The 22,190-nt window shown below is 38.9% G+C and overlaps 3 protein-coding genes across 3 annotated transcripts; all 3 read left to right on the top strand.

The window, feature by feature from the left end:
* Positions 1-612: 612 nt before the first annotated feature.
* Positions 613-4,807, top strand: LOC134748518 (zinc carboxypeptidase-like). Its single transcript, XM_063683310.1, has 7 exons — positions 613-705; positions 1,003-1,188; positions 1,713-1,788; positions 2,331-2,533; positions 3,301-3,385; positions 4,318-4,372; positions 4,717-4,807. Exons 1-7 carry the CDS (start codon positions 613-615, stop codon positions 4,805-4,807), a joined length of 789 nt encoding a protein of 262 aa, XP_063539380.1.
* Positions 4,808-9,277: 4,470 nt separating this feature from the next.
* LOC134748380 (zinc carboxypeptidase-like) lies at positions 9,278-14,513 on the top strand. The gene is made up of 8 exons (XM_063683161.1): positions 9,278-9,621; positions 10,345-10,557; positions 11,199-11,394; positions 11,670-11,745; positions 11,989-12,200; positions 12,541-12,625; positions 14,088-14,142; positions 14,245-14,513. Exons 1-8 carry the CDS (start codon positions 9,344-9,346, stop codon positions 14,489-14,491), a joined length of 1,362 nt encoding a protein of 453 aa, XP_063539231.1. The 5' UTR covers positions 9,278-9,343; the 3' UTR covers positions 14,492-14,513.
* Positions 14,514-16,291: 1,778 nt separating this feature from the next.
* Positions 16,292-21,978, top strand: LOC134748519 (zinc carboxypeptidase-like). The gene is made up of 8 exons (XM_063683311.1): positions 16,292-16,622; positions 18,414-18,635; positions 18,974-19,172; positions 19,399-19,474; positions 20,282-20,484; positions 20,771-20,855; positions 21,067-21,121; positions 21,687-21,978. Exons 1-8 carry the CDS (start codon positions 16,348-16,350, stop codon positions 21,976-21,978), a joined length of 1,407 nt encoding a protein of 468 aa, XP_063539381.1. The 5' UTR covers positions 16,292-16,347.
* The last annotated feature ends 212 nt before the right edge of the window (positions 21,979-22,190 follow it).

Genomic DNA, 22,190 nt, shown 5'->3' on the forward strand with positions numbered 1-22,190 from the left:
TAAAAGACAACGTTATTGGGGGTTAACTGGCGCAGCATAATCAGATTACGAAGCTACAGAAGTTATGGAAAAAAATAGATTAAGCTATCTTCTTGCGATTTAATATACATTTCTTTCAGTTGGGACACAATGTTGAAGTGGTGGTTGGTCCAGTGGACTTGCAAATGTTCAAAAACAGGGCGGAACACTATAATTTAAATTATACGATACTGATGACTGATATTCAAAGGTAAGGTTCAGTTTTTGATGGCAAAGACATAATAGATCAAGTTCTGTACAGATCAAACGAAGTGATAGTAGGCCATACGGTCTACCGATTTGCACACTTGATTGCTGCGTTCATTTCGAACCATTAATTTACGATAAACGCATGGGTAGACCTTACGATCTTCTATTCAATTTTACTGAAGGCAATATCGTGTAATATTTTGACTAGTTTGATATAAATCGCTGTTCAAATTTCGTCTACTACCTAATTTCAGGGCATTCGACAATCAATCCGTATCAAGCTACAAACTCTTTCAACTTGATGCCTTTTCTTTTGATCACTACCATCAACTAGAAGATATTTACCAGTGGTTGATAGATTTGAATCAAAACAAAACTGTCCCCATGTTACGTCACATGTCAATAGGAAAATCAGCAGATGGCAGGGATATTTCCATGGTCAATATTAACTTAGATTCAAGTTTTCGCAAGCCAAAGGTAATTTGTTTATAATTTGTGTATAAGTAAAGAGAATAGACACAATGTTACTTGTATGGTACTGCTCGGACGAATTGAGAATAATATTTTTGGTGGGTGCCTTTTATCCCTATCGTTAACCTTTTCTTGACATAAAGTCAGTACAATTTGTGCCCCATGCCATGACTTGATGTGTTATACGGATTCTTTACGTGCAATTTGTCGCTAGAGGTTGATGACACTTTGTTACTTCCTTGACGGGGCGGCGAAAAGGTTAAAAATAAACTATAAATATCCTTTACACTTTATTATTTCAAGGTGATAGTAGAGGGAGGAATTCATGGACAAGAATGGGCTGCAGTGGTATTTGTGACTTACTTAATCAACGAATTAGCGCAAGCTGACACGTCGGAAGACTATGAATGGAAGAAATTAGCGAATACCTACGATTGGTATTTGATACCAGTACTCAATCCTGATGGATATGAGTATACGCATAAACAGGCAAGTGTACGATTCTTACTCTTTTAATTTACCTTAAAGGACCTGCCTCTACACATTCTCTACCGTCCTTCAGACCACGTTACCCCTTCATAACGTAACTACTGCCATATTTGGCCAATATTTGACTTTTTTATACTGTAAGGGTTTCGTGTTGCATGCTTGATGGTGAAGAAGCTTGCCACAGCTTCGGCATAGTATAAACAGGGCAAAGTATGTTATCTTTATACAACGCACCGCGCGTGACTTGTATGTGTGCGCGACTTTTGTATCTACGGTCGCCGCACGCACATTCAAACAAAATCTGAAGATTTTAGATACAAGTCGCGCACACATACAAGTCGCGTGCGGTGCGTTTGTATGAAGATAACATACTTTGCCCTGTTTATACTATGGCTTCGGAGAGTGTACACCCAAGCCAAGGATATAAATTATCCACGTGATTATAGGCTACGGTGTCTGTTTATCATTGAAAGGTCCGTATATATAAGAACTTAAAACTTAACTAATCATACAAAAATTCCCAGGATCGCCTATGGAGAAAGAATAGGAACCAAAACGCTTCAGTGGATTTGAATCGAAATTTTGACGAAAGTTTTGGAAGTAAGTTTTTTATGGAATTCTAATTTCATTAAAATATAGATTATAATTTCCGAGCAAAATTACTGTGACCTACAGGCAAACAGACGGACATTGATGAAACTATAAGGGTTCCGTATTTGCCAATTCGGCTACTGATCCCTAAAAACAACGAATACGTAAATAACAGTATATTATTATCCATTTCCAGCATTACCATCTGAATGCTTATTCTGTATCAACTTGTGAAAATGACTTTTAGTAATTTAATTACCTACAGGAATTAGTAATTAAGTTAAGTTAATAAAAATGTTAGCCTACAAAATAAAACATGCTAAGAAAATGCAATTTTGATTTGTCAAAATACAATTTACTTTTAGGTAAAAAACTTTCTTATAAACCTCTGGGCGGTTAGTTGTTGTAGTAGTGTTGTTGTCTGGCCTTTAGCTCGTCGCGCTTAGCGTCGAGTTCTGTGCGCCGCCTAGCTTCAAACTGACGCACCTGCATCTGCACAATATGCCTCCAACGTAGAGGAAATTAAATTTTTGCTAAAAACTTATTTTTAGAATATGGATCCAGTCCAGAGCCAAGCAGCGACAGTTACTGCGGACCATACCCTTTTTCGGAGCCAGAGACTAAGGCACTATCATCTTTCATCTTGCCTATTCGCAAAGAAGTGAAATATTACTTCGCTATTCACGCTTATGGGCAGAGGATTATTATTCCGTATGAGGACAGAATACAGCACTTGGACAATTTTGGAGAAATGGTAATGCTAATGTAATGACGATGATGTAATGATGTAATGTAATTGACGACCGGTCTGGCCTAGTGGGTAGTGCCCCTGCCTGTGAAGCCGATGGTCCTGGGATCGAATCCCGGTAAGGGCATTTATTTGTGCGATGAGCACAGATATTTGTTCGTGAGTCATGGGTGTTTTCTATGTATTTAAGTATTTATTATTATATATATCGTTGTCTGAGTTACCCATAACACAAGCCTCCTTGGGCTTACCGTGGGACTTAGTCAATCTGTGTAAGAATGTCCTATAATATTTATTTATTTATTTATTATTTTTAATGTAATGACTTCTTCTTATTAAAGGCCGGCAACGCATTTGCAACTCCTCTGATGTGTCCATGGGCGCAATCTTTGGTATCCTTTGTTGTACCTTGTAAAACCGTTCGAACTCAAGTCTTTTCTTGACCGTGTGTGTAAAGGGGCCCACTGATTACCAGTCCGCCGGACGATATCGGCCTGTCAGTTGTTCGGAACTGTCAAATTTTTGTTCTGACAGGCTGATATCGTCCGGCAGACTGATAATCAGTGGGCCCCTTTAGTGTGCTTTACTGATTTGCAGTTTGAGAGATTCCAAACTTGCGAAATATCTAATTGAAAAATTTCGGAATCTTGTCCTGTTTTTGAATGGGGATCGAAATTTCCCGTTTACAAAATGAAAGTTTTTCTTTGAATTTTCCCGAAATATTCGAGAATTTTTCCAAATTTTTTGAAACTTTCTGCAACTTGACTTTACAGGAGAATTACAGCCGACAAGCGATACGGAAAATGTACTTACGAACCCAAGTTAAATTTTGCACTGGAACTGTGTATGATACTATGGGTGAGTTAAGATTATAATCACACATTATGCGTATTCCACGCCGTGTCCTAATAATCCAAGGTCAAAGTTAAACAACCAAATGTAGTAGGTATTTAGATAATTTATTATTTAAGATTAAGTAAGCTGCAAAACTGCATGGACACATTATGAACCGAATTCATGCATAAAATGTCCATGCAATTCTGCAGCCGGGTGTACCCAGTATACCCATGTTTACCCAGTTAATATTAGGCTGTAGTATTTATACATTTGCTACCGTAAAATCACCCCTCTATAGCCTAAAGGCTCCAAACTATGGTCTAAAATCAACTCTAATCTCTTCGTTCTCTTGTTTGAATAACGTAGTTTATAGGGCAAAAATATTTTTATATTTTTTAGCTTTATCGCGTTTATCTTTACTTGAAAATAGTTGTATTGTATAACCGATTTTGCATGTACAACGAGCCTTTTAATTATGGTTCATTATTTTTGTATGTGGGTATTTTTGCACATTGTAGCTTTTCCTCAGTCACCCGTTGACCACTAACGCTGTAAAGAGTTCGAAATGTCGGGATGTATTATAAATTAAATGTACGCGATATAAAACGTTTTCATAGTTTTATTTCATGAGTAACTATGGCGGTAACCGAAGACGATATCAAAAATATTTTTAATAAATGACAGGAAAACTAAGACAAAACCAAAAGAACTGTTAAATACATAATTGATACTTAATTATGTATTTAACAGAACAAAAAAAACTTGTGGTTCATAGTTGTAGTACCTATAGTTGGGTGATTTAACTGTATTTTTCATGTCATTATATGATATCACTGTAAATGTTGTATTGTGTAATGTTGTTTGAGGCCTACTTGTGGAATTTTTGATTTATGACAAAAAAAATAACCATGCGTTCAAACAACGGTTTTGATAATTTTGCTTTTCATTCCCAGGTATAAGAATGTCAGGAACTAGCGCGAGTTGGGTGAAAAAACAAATGAAAGTTAAGTAAGTGAAATGTGTTTTATTCTGCTACTAGCTTTTGCCCGCGACTTCGTCTGCGTGGACTTAGTAACCCCAGCTAGAGTAAGAATAGCGCCTGAAGAAAGTCTTATAGCAATCATTCAATTTGAGCATATTATGCACAAAAAAAACGAAAACGACCACGGTGTATTACAACACCCCTGGAGCCGCCTGTGTGCAGGCCTCAGACAAAGTCCAGTCTGCATCGGACTGTACCTCTCTACTTCAGCCCATCGCCACAGGTCTTTTAACACTATTCGGAGTCCAAATTCGGAAGCAGTCAGGTGCGCAGGAGATATTCCAGTGCACAAACGTACGCGCAAACGCAGGTGCACTTACTCGTCCTCACCCATCTTGACCCAGTGGAACGGAGAACCGATACGACCGGAGATGAGTTCAGATGATGTGTCTGGCCGATGATATCTATATGCCCTCTATCATCGCCCTAGGCCATCCACATTGCCTTGTTATCCCGCCGGGTCCGCCAAGCTCGAATACATATCTGCGTTGAGTTGCCTTCGCCACCGGGATAAACTTTATGCATAAGAAGCGGGAGGGTTCCACTGTTAACCTACCAGAGGCAGGGTCCCCTCACTAGTTTAGCCCGCGAACCGACGCGGTTTACCGGGGTGTGGCCGCTGCATGCATAACAGCTTCTTGGAGCCACTAGTGAGAGTATGGGACGCAATCAGTTGAGCACCAGTGCCTTTGATAGGCCGGTTGTTGGCGCTACAGATAGACGGCCCACACACACCCCAAACAACAAACTTCTTGCTATTAAACAACAGCAAAACAAGCGTGCGGCTGGCGTCGACTTTATACCAGGAGAACTGATTAAATACGGCGGCGAGGAGTTGCAATCAGCTATGTGGAAACTTTTTGTTCTTATATGGGAGAAGGAACGAGTCCCTCATGACTTCAAGGTCTCTCGCATAAGGGCATTATATAAGAACAAAGGTGACCGTTCTGATTGCAACTCTTACCGTGGTATTTCGTTGTTATCGGTCCCCGGGAAAGTCTTTGCCAGAGTCTTGCTGAACCGCCTAATGGATATATCCGAAAAAATACTTCCAGAGACCCAGTTTGGCTTCCGGCCGGACCGAGGCACCTGTGAAGCTATATTCTCAGTGCGTCAGCTAGAAGAGAAGAGCAGAGAGCAAGGTCGTCAACTGTTTCTCTGCTTTGTTGACTTCGAGAAGGCATTTGACAGCGTGCCTCGTGAAGCCCTCTGGATAGTTCTGAGCAGGCTTGGATGCACGGAGAAGTTTGTAAGGCTAGTGAGACTCCTACATGACGACATGAAGTGCTGCGTTGCTACCGACGACGAGCAATCGGACTTCTTCCGCGTTACGTGCGGGGTGAAGCAAGGTTGCGTCCTAGCACCCACTCTGTTCGCATTGTATTTTTCGGTCGTAGTCCGAGAAGTCTTACTCACATGCTCTGAAGGTGTTCGCGTCCGCTATCGCATTGACGGCAACATTTTCAATCTGGCCAGGTTTAAAGCACGCACAAAAGTCTCATACGCAGTGATCACAGAGATCATGTATGCAGACGACTTGTGCTTTGTGACTGAGTCCCCGGAAGGCATGCAACAGCTCATGTCCAGCTTCGACGAGTCCTGTCGCAAATTTGGGCTCAAGATCAGTGTCAAGAAGACTGAGGTGATGTCGCTGGACGTTCTCAGTCATCAGACTCTGGTCGTTAGACTCGGCGAGGACCAGCTGAAGCAGGTAGACAAGTTCCGCTACCTAGGGAGCACGTTAACATCCAAGTGCGACCTTGATGCTGAAATTAACTGCAGGATCGGGGCTGCGGCTGCAGCTTTTGGCAAGTTAGACCACAAGGTCCTCAGCTCACATGACTTAAAACTGGCCACTAAGATATCCGTTTATGTGGCAGTCGTGCTGCCTAACCTTCTATACTCCGCTGAGACGTGGACCGTTTATCGCCGCCATATTCGCATGTTGGATCGGTTCCACCTCAGATGCCTACGCAAGATACTGAAGATCCGATGGTCTGATCGTGTTCGGAATACCGAAGTACTGCGTAGAGCAAATGTGGGTGGTATCGAGGTATACCTCATGCGACGTCAGCTTCGGTGGTGTGGTCACGTTTCACGGATGAACGACCAGCGTGTGGCTAAGCGCATCTTTTATTCTGAGCTTGAGGAGGGCAAGCGGAAACAGGGCGGCCAATTCCTCAGGTACAAAGATGTGCTTAAGCGGCACATGAAAAAGTGTCGTATAGAGCCCTCGCGATGGGGGCAGCGGGCAGCCATACGAACAGAATGGCGGGATACAATAAATGCCCGGGTGGCTGAATTCGAATCGCGACGGCGCTTAGAGCTGGATTCCAAGCGCGACGAAATAAAGGCCAGACCACCTGCGGCAATACATTATAATTACTCAAATGGTGTGCTCACATGCCCGCAATGCTCGCGAACTTTTGGAAACAAAATCGGCTACGTCAGCCACTTGCGAGCACACCAGAGACAACAATAACGGAGTTGACAGCAGTCGCCGTGGCCGAATCGGCCGTGGGAGTTATTATTATTATTATTATGCACACAAATATTAGGCAACTCATTAATTATCTCAATTCCACCATGATTCCACCCCGCTTTTCACCCTCTTAAGGGATGATTTTCGGGATAAAAACTATCATATGTCCTTCCCCGGGACTCAAACTATCTCTACGCCAAATTTCAACTAAATCGGGTCAGCGGTTTAGGCGTGAAGAGGTAACACACAGACAGACAGACAGACTTTCGCATTTATAATATTAATATGGATAATAAGTATGTACGCAAGCAATATTAAACTTTTAGCCGCCACGGCCATCGTAAATAGGGTACTATCATAATAAGTTACAAGAAAGTTTGAAATTAAGGTTTTTTATGACTCTGCAAACCAGTTAAAACTTAAACCGGAAACTCAGTTTGCTTAAGTATAAAGCGTGTCCTTAGCCTTTGAACAAAGTCAAAACGTACATACATATCGATTAGGGTGTTTCGAACTATTATATAACGTATCGCAATAATCGGCACAGTAGCTACGAAGAAATACTTATACTATTGTTTAACTTTTCCGCCGCTACATTAATTAAGTAATAAAGTGTCTTCAACGACAAGCCTCAAATTGCACGTAAAAACCCTTATAACATATCAAGTCGTGGCGTGTGGGGTAAGAAATGTACTGACTTTATATCAAGTCAATGGCGGCAAAAAGGTTAACCACACGCGCATGTTTTAGCTGAGGCCCTTATAAACAAAAAAATCTGTGGTTGATTTATGGTTGTTGGTATGGTTAATTTGTGGTTGTGCGTTTATCTTTGGTGTGGTTGTTTATTTTAGATACGCCTATACAGTTCAAGTGCGTGACAACGGGACGTATGGCTACGCGCTGCCGAACGACCAGCTCCGGCCGATGTGTGAGGAGACCAAGTTGATGATACAAGAGCTCATGACTGCCAAACCGAGATACGTCAGAGCACTTTTCGGGGATGATGCAAATATGAATGGAATGTTACTCCCTCTTATGTTGTTTTGTGTTATTGTAATTGTAACATTTAAATAAATTATTTGATGATAAAATTACTTAAATACATACGAGACAGTATTTCCACCATATATGGAATCCACGAATAAATGATTCATCTATCTATCTAACCATATCCTTCATGCCTAAGGGGGCGGCAGGCGCGGGAATTGCGAGTTGAAGTCTTACCCAAGACAGTGAGTTTTCCCACTTTTCCTTTATTTCTAAGCATTGTGGTATCGTTTGCAATTTCTTTGATACTGTTTTCATAACTTGCGACAGCTACTGATTTTCATAATAAATACAAGCAGTTACGCATATAGGTAGATAAATGGTTACCTACTTAGAGATGTCGTTACAAATATAACATCTATGCTAGAAATTATTTAGTTTTTTTTTATCGTAAGTACGAATAATAATTTTGCAGCTGACTGTAATGAGAAGGTATCTAACATTTTTGAGCCCAATATACGAATATTGCATCTTTGTTGCGTGTATGGGAAATACATTATTATAGGTATAAAAGTATTATAATTAAAGTCATGTGGGGTAAGAGAAACATCGTTTATTTTACTCGGGGCAAGAGTAACACTATGAGGATTCCCTACAAGTGTTACTCTTGCGCCAGAGTTTGTCTTATCCCATCTGACCTTATCCACGATAGGTATTCAATGGAATGTAAGGTCCCCAATTTGGACCAGCGTGGGGACTATAGGACCCGATCTCTCCGGTTCATGAGAGGAGGGCATTGTCCAGCAGTAGGATGGATACAAACTGAATTAGACTATTACCTTAACATCCTTCATAAAATCGGGGGCCAAAGGAGGTGGTCGAGTTGAAGTACCTACTTACCCCGTCACGTACATACTTAGTGCGAAGGTGTAGGGGGCAGGGCAGGCAGGTAGAATACCTAGGAGCTCAATTACAAACTATATCTTAAACTTATATGTTCTGTATATTTGTTGAAAATACTGACTGAAATATAGATCAATATTGTTTTCACCTCAGCACCTCGAACAAGCCTTCTTTCGTCACTCCCTGGAGTGAGGAAAGTCGCACTTTCCTCACAAAGTAGCTTTTTAATTTAGTGAAGGCCATGAACTGCCACTTCATACTTTTATTACTATTGTTTTTTTTTTCTCTGTATTATTATGTGTAGTTCGAAATACATTTTAACCTTTAATATGTTCTCACTACTGAGGAGAAAAATTATGTGTGCAACACAAGAGCAAAGTTATTTTACATCTCGTGTTTTTGAGTCGCATAAACACTCGCAAGAAAAACCAACTTTCCTCTCTTGTTGCACAAATAACTATTTGTAAACTTTCATAAATATTTCAAACTTAATCTATTGGGCTACGGTTATATGATGTACTGTCTTTTGACAATAAAACTGATGTAATATATTTTGAAACTAATAATGATTTTTAATTTAATTATTACACTTCTTGCACTAAGTTTGTGTGAAGGAAAAAGATACGATGGATTCATGCTGCTGCGGGGTTTGCCTGCTAGCGAAGAACATTTAATTTTTTTCAAAAACGTAACGAAGAACTACGATGTGAACGTGTGGCAGCCTCCAGGTTTGGTAAACAGGCCTGTTGATTTCATAATAAGTCCTGACCATGCCGAAATCGTGAAGTCCGAAGCCAGGCATAAGAACATTTCCTTGCAAACACTACATAGTGATATACAGAGGTGAGTATTTTTGGTTATTGAGTTCTTAAAGCATTCATTGCCAGCGCAGCGCGAGCTACGCGCTACGCGTGTAGCTGATTGGAGTTTTTCCATTTTTGTAGCGAAAAGTGCTAACGAACAGAGGACCCGCCTAGCGGGCCGCTGGCAGTGAATGTGTAATGTTCTTTAAATTTGACTTTAGAATAGAAGGTCCCCAAAGGGGAAAATCCAAATACTTAGGAATGTCGGATTAATCCGAAAATCATCCATAATAATTCTATCATTTTAGAGTCCATTTTCGGAATAAAAGGACCCGTCAATCTCAAGTATTCAAAATTAACAAAATTACCACCTTAATGCTTTTAATTAAATTATCCTGTTTTATTTATGAAACAAGGTGTTCTACTTGTATATGGAAAAGTTGGGTTGGTTCAAGAAAACCGGCTGTCTGTGATAAAAAAGAAATCATTCTTCTGAGCGTCGTAAATATTAATTAGCGATATTTTTGTCATATTATGTAATTTATCTTTTGAATTTCATATTGTCGTTGGCCCTAACCACAAAGAATAATTTAATATGTTTTGTATAGTTGGTCAAAAAAATCTTGTCAGTAGAAAAACGGTCGGTGGGCCGATAACCCTTCGCGCCCGATTACTGGCAAGATTTGCTTGACCAACTATACAATAACATGCATATTTTATTCAAAATTCAAGTGCAGTTAATTTATTGCTATTTATTTCACAGCGCGCTCGACAATCAAACTGTGAACACGTACAGTAGGCGCAACACCGAATCATTTAACTGGGACAGTTATTATCGCGCAAATGATATCGTCAACTGGATGATGGATCTAAAAACACAGTACCCACATGAAATCAGCTTGTTCAGCATCGGAAAATCACTCGAAGGCAGGGATATAATGTGCATGAAGATCATCTTTAAAGGATCTAAAAGAAGGTTTGAAACAGATTTATTGGGTGTATAAACGTTTTTGTGTCACTTGTTGCCTGGATAAACTCTTAAAACCCAATTATGGTAGGTTGTAAATTTAAATAGGTACCTATTTAAATTTACCAAACATATTGTTTTGTGGTAGACCCACAATCAGCCATCTGATAAGCATAAGCTGAAATAGATATCATACACTAAAGGAAAAGTGACCAAGTCCACCGGTAGCCGAGGCGGGTTATAGTAGTGGGACTACCCACAAATCAAAATATTTCATAAAAATAATTTGATTTGTTCCCTTGTTGGATCTGATAAGCATGTTAATAGAATGTGAAAACACATTTATTCTAACAAATTACCACTATTGTCCTTTTGGCTACAGAACAGAATAATAACACAATAAATTCATCCACCCAAAAACACACAACAAAAATAATGTACTTGTTTTTAAAAGGTGACGGAAACCTCCTTCCTAGTATAGTGTCTATCTATCAATACCTATAATGAAAATTATAAAACTAAACCACAATATAACGCACACACATTTTTTGTATAAACTTTACGTGCACTTACTGTATGTTGCGACTTTTGACGCCTTTCAATTTTATGATCAGCTTTTTTTCACTACAAATACATATATACTTTCTCAGGTCCAAAGTTGTCATTGAAGGTGGTATACATGCGCGAGAGTGGATAGGGACAGCCATGGTCACGTATATCATCAATGAGCTGATCCATGCCCGTAACGGTTTGAGAGATAACAAACTGCAAGAAATCGCTTATCAGTACGAGTGGTTCATCATTCCAATATTTAATATAGATGGCTACGAATATTCGCACACAATGGTAAGCATGTTCAGGTTTTACGTGGCAACTTTTTTACTGCACTTCACAAGATGAATTTTAATATCTAGGTCGTACTGAATAACTTACTTATACTACAAGAATCAATCTAGAAATTTGAAAAGTATGCTGTTTTTACATCTGACCAATAATTCACTCATAATATAAATTCGAATTCTAAATCACAGTCATAATCTGCAGCAGGAAATGTAACTTTTTTAATCATCCTTAATTTTATTTAATTATCGTCTTCCCTTATAAATTATAATATAATACAGGATCGGATGTGGAGGAAAAATCGCCGGGGCGGGCATGGTGTCGATCTGAACCGAAACTTTGATGCGGCTTTTGGAAGTAAGATCTTAATTAATCGTATTTTTTTTTACTGAAATCACTAAACTTTACCTCAGAAACCAACGCCAACAGCTGCGCCACTGATTTATTATTTGCACTTATAGATTATTGATATTTATTAATAATACTTTATTATATATGCGAGCCTTGGGGGAGGCCTATGTCCAGCAGTGGACGTCTATCGGCTGACATGATGATGATGATATATAGGAGTCTTATAAATTGCTAAATACTATTTTTTAGCCGTTGGAGTTACATTAACCGATAAAGAATCAGAAGAATATTGCGGCCCTAAAGCATTTTCTGAACCAGAAACCAAACATATACGAAGATTTATGCAATCCACCAGCAAGCATTTGCCGATTAGCCATTACATATCATTCCATGCATATGGGCAGCTCTTTATAATACCGTACGCTTATACTACGGAACACCTTGAAAATTTTAATGAAATGGTAAGCCATGCAATGTACGATACCCATCGACCGACTGAAGCCGGGCCGCCCTGGAGCGCATTTTCAAAGTGCCAATACATTATGTATGGCAGAAGCGATGGAGTCCGTCCAGAGCCGACCGCGTCCGCGAGGAGTCGACCGACTTGCGACTTGTGAAATGCGCTCTGACTCCGCCCATTCGGTGGGAATCATACATAACTGCATACAAATTAAAAAACAAACTGCCTGATTCTAATGTTAATATACGTCAAAAATATGATCGGATTAATATCAAATTTTTGACGTATATTAAAATTAGAATCAGGCCGAAAGTTGTACTGTTGTAAAATTTTTTTTCTAGAAAACAATAGGAGACAGGGCAGCGGCACTTATTAAAAAGAGATACAGGACGGAATACACTGTAGGGACAGCATATGACACCGTGGGTAAGCTACAAACATAGCTTTTACGTACCTGAAATGTAACAGGCAGGCCAATTCGAACGTGCACTGACACCAAACCGATATTAAGTAGAATGATGTTGGAACCATTTAGTTTTATAAGTTAGCTGTCATTCGCGCGGGCGTCTTGCTCGCACTTATACTTATTAATATAGTATGAATCTTCTCAAATCATTTTAAACCTAAGACTAAGACCCTATATAATCTGTTAAACAAAAGCCATTGTTTCTTTTCTCTGAGCGCGTGGCCATTGTGTCTGAGCGCTCGCCCAAAAGAAACAATGGCTTTTGTTTAACAGGGTAGGGTTTTAGGCGTAAAAATCTGTTGAGAAGATTCATACTATACCTACCCCTTTTTTTTTTTTTTTTGTCGGAGTGGGAATGCACTTACGCACGGTGTGTGGGACTCGCCGCTCCTGTAGCCGCTCCTGGGGGAGAATTGGCCCTACCCACTAAACCCACTCCGGCGTTTCACCCTCTTGGCCGTTCGTGAGGGCGCACTGGGATCGATAACATTCCACCACGGCGCCCTCCGGCATCCCCGGCTTGTCGCCAGAGTACCCTCACAATGGAGGGGGGATCAGAAACGCTTGGTCCCCCCCAGACGTACAATGCGGGTTCGACACCCGCTGGCCCTCCTAGGGCTCGAGTCGAGCATATGCTCTCAGCCTTCGACCCTGCCGCCTGCGTCGGAGAGGAAGCGCGTCAGCAGCCGCTTCTCGCTCCCTCTCCGCCTCCTCCTTACTATACCTACCCCTGCCGACAAGTCTGAGCGAAATGAACGCGCGAATGACAGTTAACTGATATGATTACAATATAATTCTAATATCTGTTTGATGTCCGTGCACGTTCTAATTGGGTTGAGGGTGGATCAACTACATATTATTTGTTGTTATAGTGGCACAGTTTGTTAGGAGAAATATTGTATTACATTTTTACTAACATGCCAAAAGTACGACAAATATGCATGTTTGGTAAATTTAAATACCATGAACTCAGGGGTTTAAGAGCTAGAGTAAGACTAACGAATAACAAGAAAAAAAGTTGATTCACCCAACATCGAAGGAATAGTATAAGCAATATAATAATATATTTTCCTTAAAGGACCCCTGACCAACTCAATTTATAAAAAATAAGCTACTGGAAAATAAATAAAAAATGGGAAAATATGCGAATGGTTTGAAAACGTAACAGGAAAATAAGCTACTGGAAAATAAAATTACTAATGGGAAAATATACGAGTGGTTAGAAATGCTTTCGGGAAAGGAAGCTATTGAGAAAAATAAAAATGGTAAAAATTGCGAATGGCAAAAATCGCGATCTGGAAAAAACGATTTCCGGAAGAGACAGTACACACTGCTGTACGACTTTTGTGACATTTCAAGATTTGTTACTTTTTTAACAGGTATATTTACGGGGGTATGTAACATTGTTTTGTTATGTTTTAGGATATATGGCAGCTGGTGTAAGTGCGTGTTGGGCCAAGAAGACATTTAATATCCCGTGAGTTATCAATTAAGTTATATAGCTGTTGGATTATTCTTAGCCATTTGGATATGGCATTCGAAAAGTTTGTTTAACTTATAGAAATATTTACCTATATAGGTACGTGAACGTATTCGAGCTTCGCGACACTGGCAAACACGGCTTTGCCTTGCCTGCCAACCAGATCAAACGCACATGCCTGGAAACCATGGATGGACTGATGGAGGTCCTCAAACCACGGCAGGGAACCAAACTATCAGGACAAGATAACGACTACGAAGACCAACCCGACGGCCAGGCTCTGGCTACTTTGAATAGATTGGTCATTTCGATAAATGTTTTTCTTATCTGGCTTTTCGGCTTTTAATAAAATTACTGTTATGAGATTAAACATACATTTTTATATTACTAAATTTTTGTACGCTTCACCACTGTAGTTATTCAAGATAACTTATTTTATAAGTACATACGAAGAGGTTTTTTCGATAAACCCATAATTTTTTTACGTATGCTGGCAACGAACAAAATATCCAAAGGGAATATTTAAACCGCAGCCAGCCAAATAACACTAGACCCTACTAATAGTGTTGTGTTCCTGCCGGTGAGTAAGGTTGCCAGAGCTCGAGGGAGAGGAGTGTTAGGGTCGGCAACGCGCATGTAACTCCTCTGGAGTTGCAGGCATACATAGGCTACGGAGACTGCTTAACATCAGGCGGGCCGTATGCTTGTTTGCCACCGACGTAGTATAAAAATATTACGTGAAACTCTACGTAGGGAGCGCCAGGCCGCCACTACCACAATCTGAGGGTCTATCGTGAAACAAGAAAATTTATTTATCTAACATATCTGTCACTTGCATATTCGAGCGATAAAGAGGCAGATAGCGAATTTTCGGATTCGCGTTTCCCGGTAGGTCCTCTGTAAGCAAACCGCCTTGATGCATCAATGTCATATTTTATTATCTCTGAAAACTTGTCAAAAACCTGTTAAAGGTACAGTATGTATAAGTTACTCTATGGTTTACTAAAAAGGCTAGTCCTGCACTCTGGTGGCAGAACATTGCAGTAATATCCCCTATTAAAATAAAGAACTTTCTTTCTACTAGTGACATGGATTAGGAGGATTATATAATTTAGCATTTCCATTTTCCAGGCCGCGCACCAAGCTAAGATGTTTTCTTAAAAAATCTAAGGTTCCAAAAATTTTAAGCTTCTAAAGACTTGCACTTGCGAAAGTCTACCCTGAATCTTGATTCTGAGGTAACCCCTGGTAAACTTCTTTGCATTCCAAAATTTTTGCAATATTTTTTTTGAAAACACATTGGAAAAATATAACTTTTCGTCACTTTCAAAAAATAAATTGACTAGTTAGACCGAGTAAGTCTGCAACGATTTTGATAGCACTCGCAGTGCAAGTGTTATTTTAAAATTGTCTCCGGTTACCGCGATAGTTACTCATGACATAAAACTATGAAAACGGATTATATCGCGTATATTGAATTTATAATACATCCCGACGTTTCGAACCCTTTACAGCGTTCGTGGTCAACGGGTGACCCCTGTGTCATGTGTATAATCCGTTTTCATAGTTTTATTTCATGTTATTTTAAACATCAAACTTTTATGAAATTATGACATATAGATAGAGTCTGTTCGGAAAGAGAAGTCGTGGAATCTATTTGGCCCGGACATTCCACGACTCCTCTTTTCGCACAGACTCTAACACTTGCACTGCGTGTGCTATCAAAATCGTTGCAGACTTACCTTCGTCTAACCCTTGTGTGCAAACCTTTTGACACTTTACTGCATGTTACTAGGAGGATATAACCAAACAGAGTAGCCATTAACAGGCGTTCCACTCTGTCGGAAATAGTCGGCCAATGGTCATACACAATGTATGGACTGACGTTTATCTGACATGGCTATTTTGACGTTACTCATACATTTGACGTTCCCCTCCCCCGCAAAATTCGGCAGACTTTTATTTGCTTTTATGTACAGAAAATTACAGACGTGGCGTTTCCGTTTGGTTATATCCTCCTAGGCACGTTACTCTCTTTGCTTTTGACATAAAGTATAAATTATTTACTCTGTGGTAATTACTCTCAAAAAATTTGCTGTCAGTGATTATATGTTATTTGTTCGCTGTAACAGTTCCTATCTTTTGTAGTAAGTTTACACTTGTATTGTTCAACAACGTAGAAATGTCTATTCCAGGGTAAACATGTATTATATCACCACAATTTTAGCAATTGCATCTGTTTGCGATGGATTAACGTACAGGAACTATGCTCTGCTCCATGGTATGCCTCGGAATGACCGCGAGTTGAAATTCTTTAATGACATGGTTAAGCTTTATAATGTCACATATTGGAGGAGACCTGGCAAAGTCATGAGGCCTGTTGAATTTACCATTAGTCCCTATAATTATGGTGAACTTATGATAGATACATACAGGACGAAGATTCGCTTTAGGACTATTATGGAAGATGTGCAAAGGTAGGTAACCTAAACCTACAAGGTTGCTGTGAAGTTTTTCAGCTCTATACATACTTATATGGTTTGTTTGTTCATTCATGATCAAGCCAGTGATTTTGAGACTGAACGCCGAAGTGAGCTCGACAGAAAACGAGATAAGCTTGAGGCTCGGCCGCGAACCTCAATTCCCTACAACTATTTATGTGGTGCGCTGACGTGCCCAAAATGCGCTCGAGTATTCAGCAAGAAGATAGGGGACGTGAGCCACCTAAGGGCGCACCAGAGAGTGGATCAGCTACACTCTAATACAGAGCACACAGTCGCTGTGGCCGAAATCGGTCAGGAGAGCATCATCATCATCATATGGTTTGTGTAGCAGAAGAGATCTTTGGAAAACATTTTGTCACTGTAAAAATAATTGCTTACCAGGAATCTTTTATCTTCATATTTTTAATGTTTTTTTAACTTTAACTTTGCTAATATTGTCTTCGGTTACCGCGATAGTTACTCATGAAATAAAACTATGAAATCGGATTATATCGCGTATATTGAATTTATAATACATCCCGACGTTTCGAACCCTTTACAGCGTCCGTGGTCAACGGGTGACTGAGGAAAAATTACAAAGTGCAAAAATAACCACATACTAAAATAATGAACAATCATAGACTATAAACTTTAAGGCTGGTTGTACATGCAAAATCGGTTCATAAGGCTAGTTATACACTACAATTATTTTCAACTAAAGATATATATAATATATACGCGATAAAAACTACGACGGCTCCAACCCTACACCACGGACCCGAGAAGATTTAATTCCCTCCTAAATTGTAGGAGGGTATCCCAATATGGGACCGGTAACAAACTCGGCGGGACACATCATTTCAAAACATATTATACTCAGAATGTCCAACATCATCCAACACTAAGGTCTCACAGTCTATGTCTCGCTTGCTCCTTTATCAGATGGACTTCAGGATCCCAAGCTGGTGGTAGAGAAAAGCCATCTTCCCTATTAAAGTTTGGATATTTCTTAATCTCAATGGCCTCACGCAGCATTCTGGGTATGTAACGCTTCTCCTTGGCAAGAACCAGAGGCTTATCAAACTTGATTGAGTGATTGGCTTTATCCATGACATGCTCACAGACTGAAGACCTAGGTCGACGGTGCTTGACATCAGCTATGTGTTCCTTCACCCGAGTGGAAATGCTCCGTTTCGTCTGCCCGACATATGATAGGCCACACTCACAGTCCAGCCTGTACACTCCTGCAATCTGTAGAGGGGTATTGCATTTTACAGGCCTCAGGAATTGTGACATCTTCTTCATTGGCTTGAAATATGTTTTTATAGAAGCACGCTTCCAGATGTGGCTGATCCTGTCCGTGACCCCCCTGACAAAAGGCAGAATGGCAGGCCTGCGCTCGACTGTGGGGATCTTAATGTGGGACCTCTGGTTGACCCGCGGTATCCTGAGCTCGTTCGTCTGGAGCGCGCGCCTGGCATGCTGGAGCTCCGCGGCCAGATGCTGGTCATCTCATATCCTCTGGGCTCTCTGAAACAAAGATTTGCCTACTGTAACAAGTTGACTGGGATGGTGATGCGATTTGCCATTAAAATTAAATTTGCTGTAAAGGGTTCGAAACGTCGGGATGTATTATAAATTCAATATACGCGATATAATCTGTTTTCATAGTTTTATTTCATGTTTAACTTTCCTAAATAATCTAAAAGCTACTATTTATAGAATATCTCTTTAACTTTTCCATACAACCTAAAAGCGAATAATTTATTGTAAACTTCTTTTCAGTGCATTTGATGAACAAACAATTAAACATTATTTTAGGCATCATTTGGATTCATTCAACTGGGATAACTATCATAGTCTAGATGACATTTACACTTGGCTGAAAGATCTTAGCGGTGCGCACCCTGAAGAGGTTCAATTGTTGCATATTGGAAAGAGTTTTGAGAATAGGGATATATTCGCTGTGAAACTAAAGTTGAATAAAATTAAAATTTGCAAGAAAAGGTGAAAATTCACAAACATTCTTATCCACTTTAATTTTTTTTAATATAATTTTAGTTGAACGAGATTTGAAAACATTACTTTGCTTTCATCATAATGGGATGACTTACGTAAAAGTTATTGGGCTAAAGGCATGGAGACGTATTTATCTAATTTAATTACGATTAATCATCATTAAATCAGACCCTAATCAAGACTTACAGAATCAAATCCCTTACCATTAAATAAGTTTAAGCCTATATTTATTTCTCGGTTACGGCCTAACTCAAAACACTTACCAAATATAATATCCTACTTCATCGTGTAAAACTCAACGTGTATTCTTGTTTTTTTAACTTCAGACACAGACCGAAGATTATAATAGAAGGAGGGAGCCATGGACGGGAGTGGATATCTCCAGCAGTAGTGACTTATATGATACACGCATTACTAAACGCTAACAATTCAAACAGCGAAGAGTTGAAGCTGGTAGCACCCATGTACGACTGGTTTTTCGTTCCTGTAATGAACCCAGATGGATATGTGTATTCACAAACACAAGTATGTATTATCATGTAACTTTGTTTTCATTCACCACTACCAGAAATTAAATCTTTTCAGACTACATACTTACTATGTCCTGCTCTGTCCAAGCAGCGCAATAATAAGTAGGTAGTACTGCTTTACTATGATATACACGAATACCATTACTACTAGACTACTGACACTGATATAGTTTACCATTAGGATATTTTGATATAGAAGTTAAAAACGATTTATATTTTAGGATCGATTGTGGAAGAAAAATCGCCGTGGTGGTTATGGTGTCGATTTAAATCGAAATTTCGGAATTTTATTTGGAAGTAAGTATCAAACTGATATATGATATTGGAAAAGTATTGGAATTATATCAGTTATAGTCTGTGCGGAAAAGAAGAGTCGTGAATTGTATGAGATCCAATACATTCTACGACTATTCTCTTTCCGCACAGACTCTAGATATCATTCGCGCGTTCAGTTTGCTTAAACTTGTCCACAAATGTATTAGTGCGATCGAGACGCCCGCGCGAATGACAGCTAACTGATATGATTCCACTATTATTCTAATATTGGTTTGATGCCAGGTGCACGTTCACATGCATCACCTGTAAACCTAAGTTTAGCTATGTAGGTAGTTTTAGTTTCACCTTGTCTTAATTTTAGCTTTGTAACTACTATTATTGTGATTACCTACTCATTAGTACCTTCTTTAAATTTAAGTATAGTGTCTTATTGGCATTTCGTACAAATCATGTCACTGATATTTCGTGTCTGGATTGGTCACCTACGTGACAGGCTACGCCTAGTGTAGGAACCGGTACAACCTTAATTGTAAATGCATAAATGTACATAATTGTCCCTTAGTTTTAAGACCAGTTAATTTTTGTTTCTGCCTAAATCTTTGTGTACAATAAATGATTTTTACTTTACTTTACTTTACTTTATTATTCTAATATTGGTTTGATGCCAGGTGCATGTTCAAATTGGCCTGTATATTAATCAATAAGTACCTACCACGTCATGTATTTAGGGAGCTCGTAGAGGTTTTATGTTTTGTTTCATGGAAATCCTTCATAACCAAAATTACATATAAAAATTGTTAATAATATACCAGAATATTTGTCACACAGAACAGGGAGCCAAAACGGATAAAAGAGACGACGAATACTGCGGTAAAGAACCTTTTTCTGAACCGGAATCTGCAGCTATGGCCACGCTCGCGAGAGACAATAGTTTCAGCCTGGACTACTACCTGTCTTTTCATGCTTATGGACAGTACATAATTCTCCCCTACTCCTTTTCTAAGATGTACGAAGATAATTACAATAGTACGGTAAGAATAGTACATAGGTATACCTACCAAGATTCAATGCAAATTTAAAAACAGTTTACTTTTATGATGTTATATTTATTTACGCACCTTTCAATAGTATATATTCATCTACCATCTACATATAAACGACGTATTGGTACCTATTTATTTTAATTAAAATCTCCATAGTTATTTCATAATATACCTTTTACTATTGTTGATATTATTATTTTTTACTGATTATAGATACGTCACAGCTAACAGTCTTATCTTGTTGATAAATAGTTATAAGTATTTATTTTTTCAGAAAAAGTTGGCTGACATGATGGCTCAAAAACTATTTACAAAATATCAAGTTCAATATAAAGTTGGCACTAATTTTGATACACAAGGTAAATAATAAAATATTTTTTATGTTATTTTTTGCTCATGTTATATAAAGTAAGAGTTCCACCACAATAATACATACATACACATACATATATATTAGTACATTATATATTTAACAATTTCTTTACTAAAGTAGGATTAACAATAACGACACTAGTTGGCAATTGTTTACTTTCCACACTTGGATCACAAGTACATAGTACATATTTTCAGGATACTTAGCGTCAGGAGTAAGTGCAGACTGGGTAAAAAGAGCAATTAACGTTACGTAAGTAAAGTACTTATCATATTTTAGGTAGCTCTTAAGTAGGCCGAAAGACTGGCCACCAGTAAAAAGAGAGCTAGACTCTCTTTTAATTGGTGGCCAACTTTAGTTTTCTCTATAACGTTCGACTCTAAACCGCCGAAAAAGTTGTTTTCACCATGGCGTTTCAGAAAACTAGTGAAAACGCGTTTTCACCAAGGCGATACGGAAAACTAGTTTTTATTAGGGAAAACGTGTTTTTACTTAACGGATTTTAAAGTAACAATTATTTATCTCGTGTGCTAGTGGGTACCCACAACACGAGCCTTAAGCTTGCTCTGGGACTATGTCGATCTGTGTGAAATCGTCCTATACCTACCTGTAATATGTAGGTACTTTTTTATTTAATTTGCGGAAATTTTCCAAAAAGTTGGAAACATTCTCACCAATCTAAGAAAATATTATAAAAAATAAGTTTTCTAGAAATTCTCCAAATTTTTGAAATCAATCTACTTAACAACTAAATGTGAAAAAAATCTGCTTGCACATCACTACTTAACAACTAAATGTGAAAAAAATCTGCTTTCAGCCACGTGGCAACCATCATGTTACCAGACACAGGAGTGTTTGGGTTCGCATTGCCAACAAATCAGATTCTGCCCACTTGCCAAGCCATCCTGGATGGGTTGCTAGCATTCCTAGATCCGCCAAACCCCGAAGATCTGCTAAACCGTGAAGTCAGAAGGTTAGGAGATATACCAAAAGAAGAGGATTCTATATTTGAATTTTATGATGATAGTGCTACTCTGGAGAACTATGCCTCTTCAAGAATTTTATTTGTTTGTAATGTGATTGTGTATATGTTTAGCAGATTCCTATAAATGTGCATAGTGCAGAAACTACAGAATTACACAGTTATCTATACCTATTGAATAACATTTGTTTTTTATTTTCCATTTATTTTTGTCAGGTGAAAACCTGTTACAATAGTGTTTAGACTCTATTGTACAGTCGAGTAATCCATTGCAATAAGGTGAAAAAATATATACATATTTATGAACTTGACTGTACAAAAACGTATCTATAATAATAT

The sequence above is a fragment of the Cydia strobilella genome, chromosome 16, assembly GCF_947568885.1.
Source record: "Cydia strobilella chromosome 16, ilCydStro3.1, whole genome shotgun sequence".
NCBI lineage: Eukaryota > Metazoa > Arthropoda > Insecta > Lepidoptera > Tortricidae > Cydia > Cydia strobilella.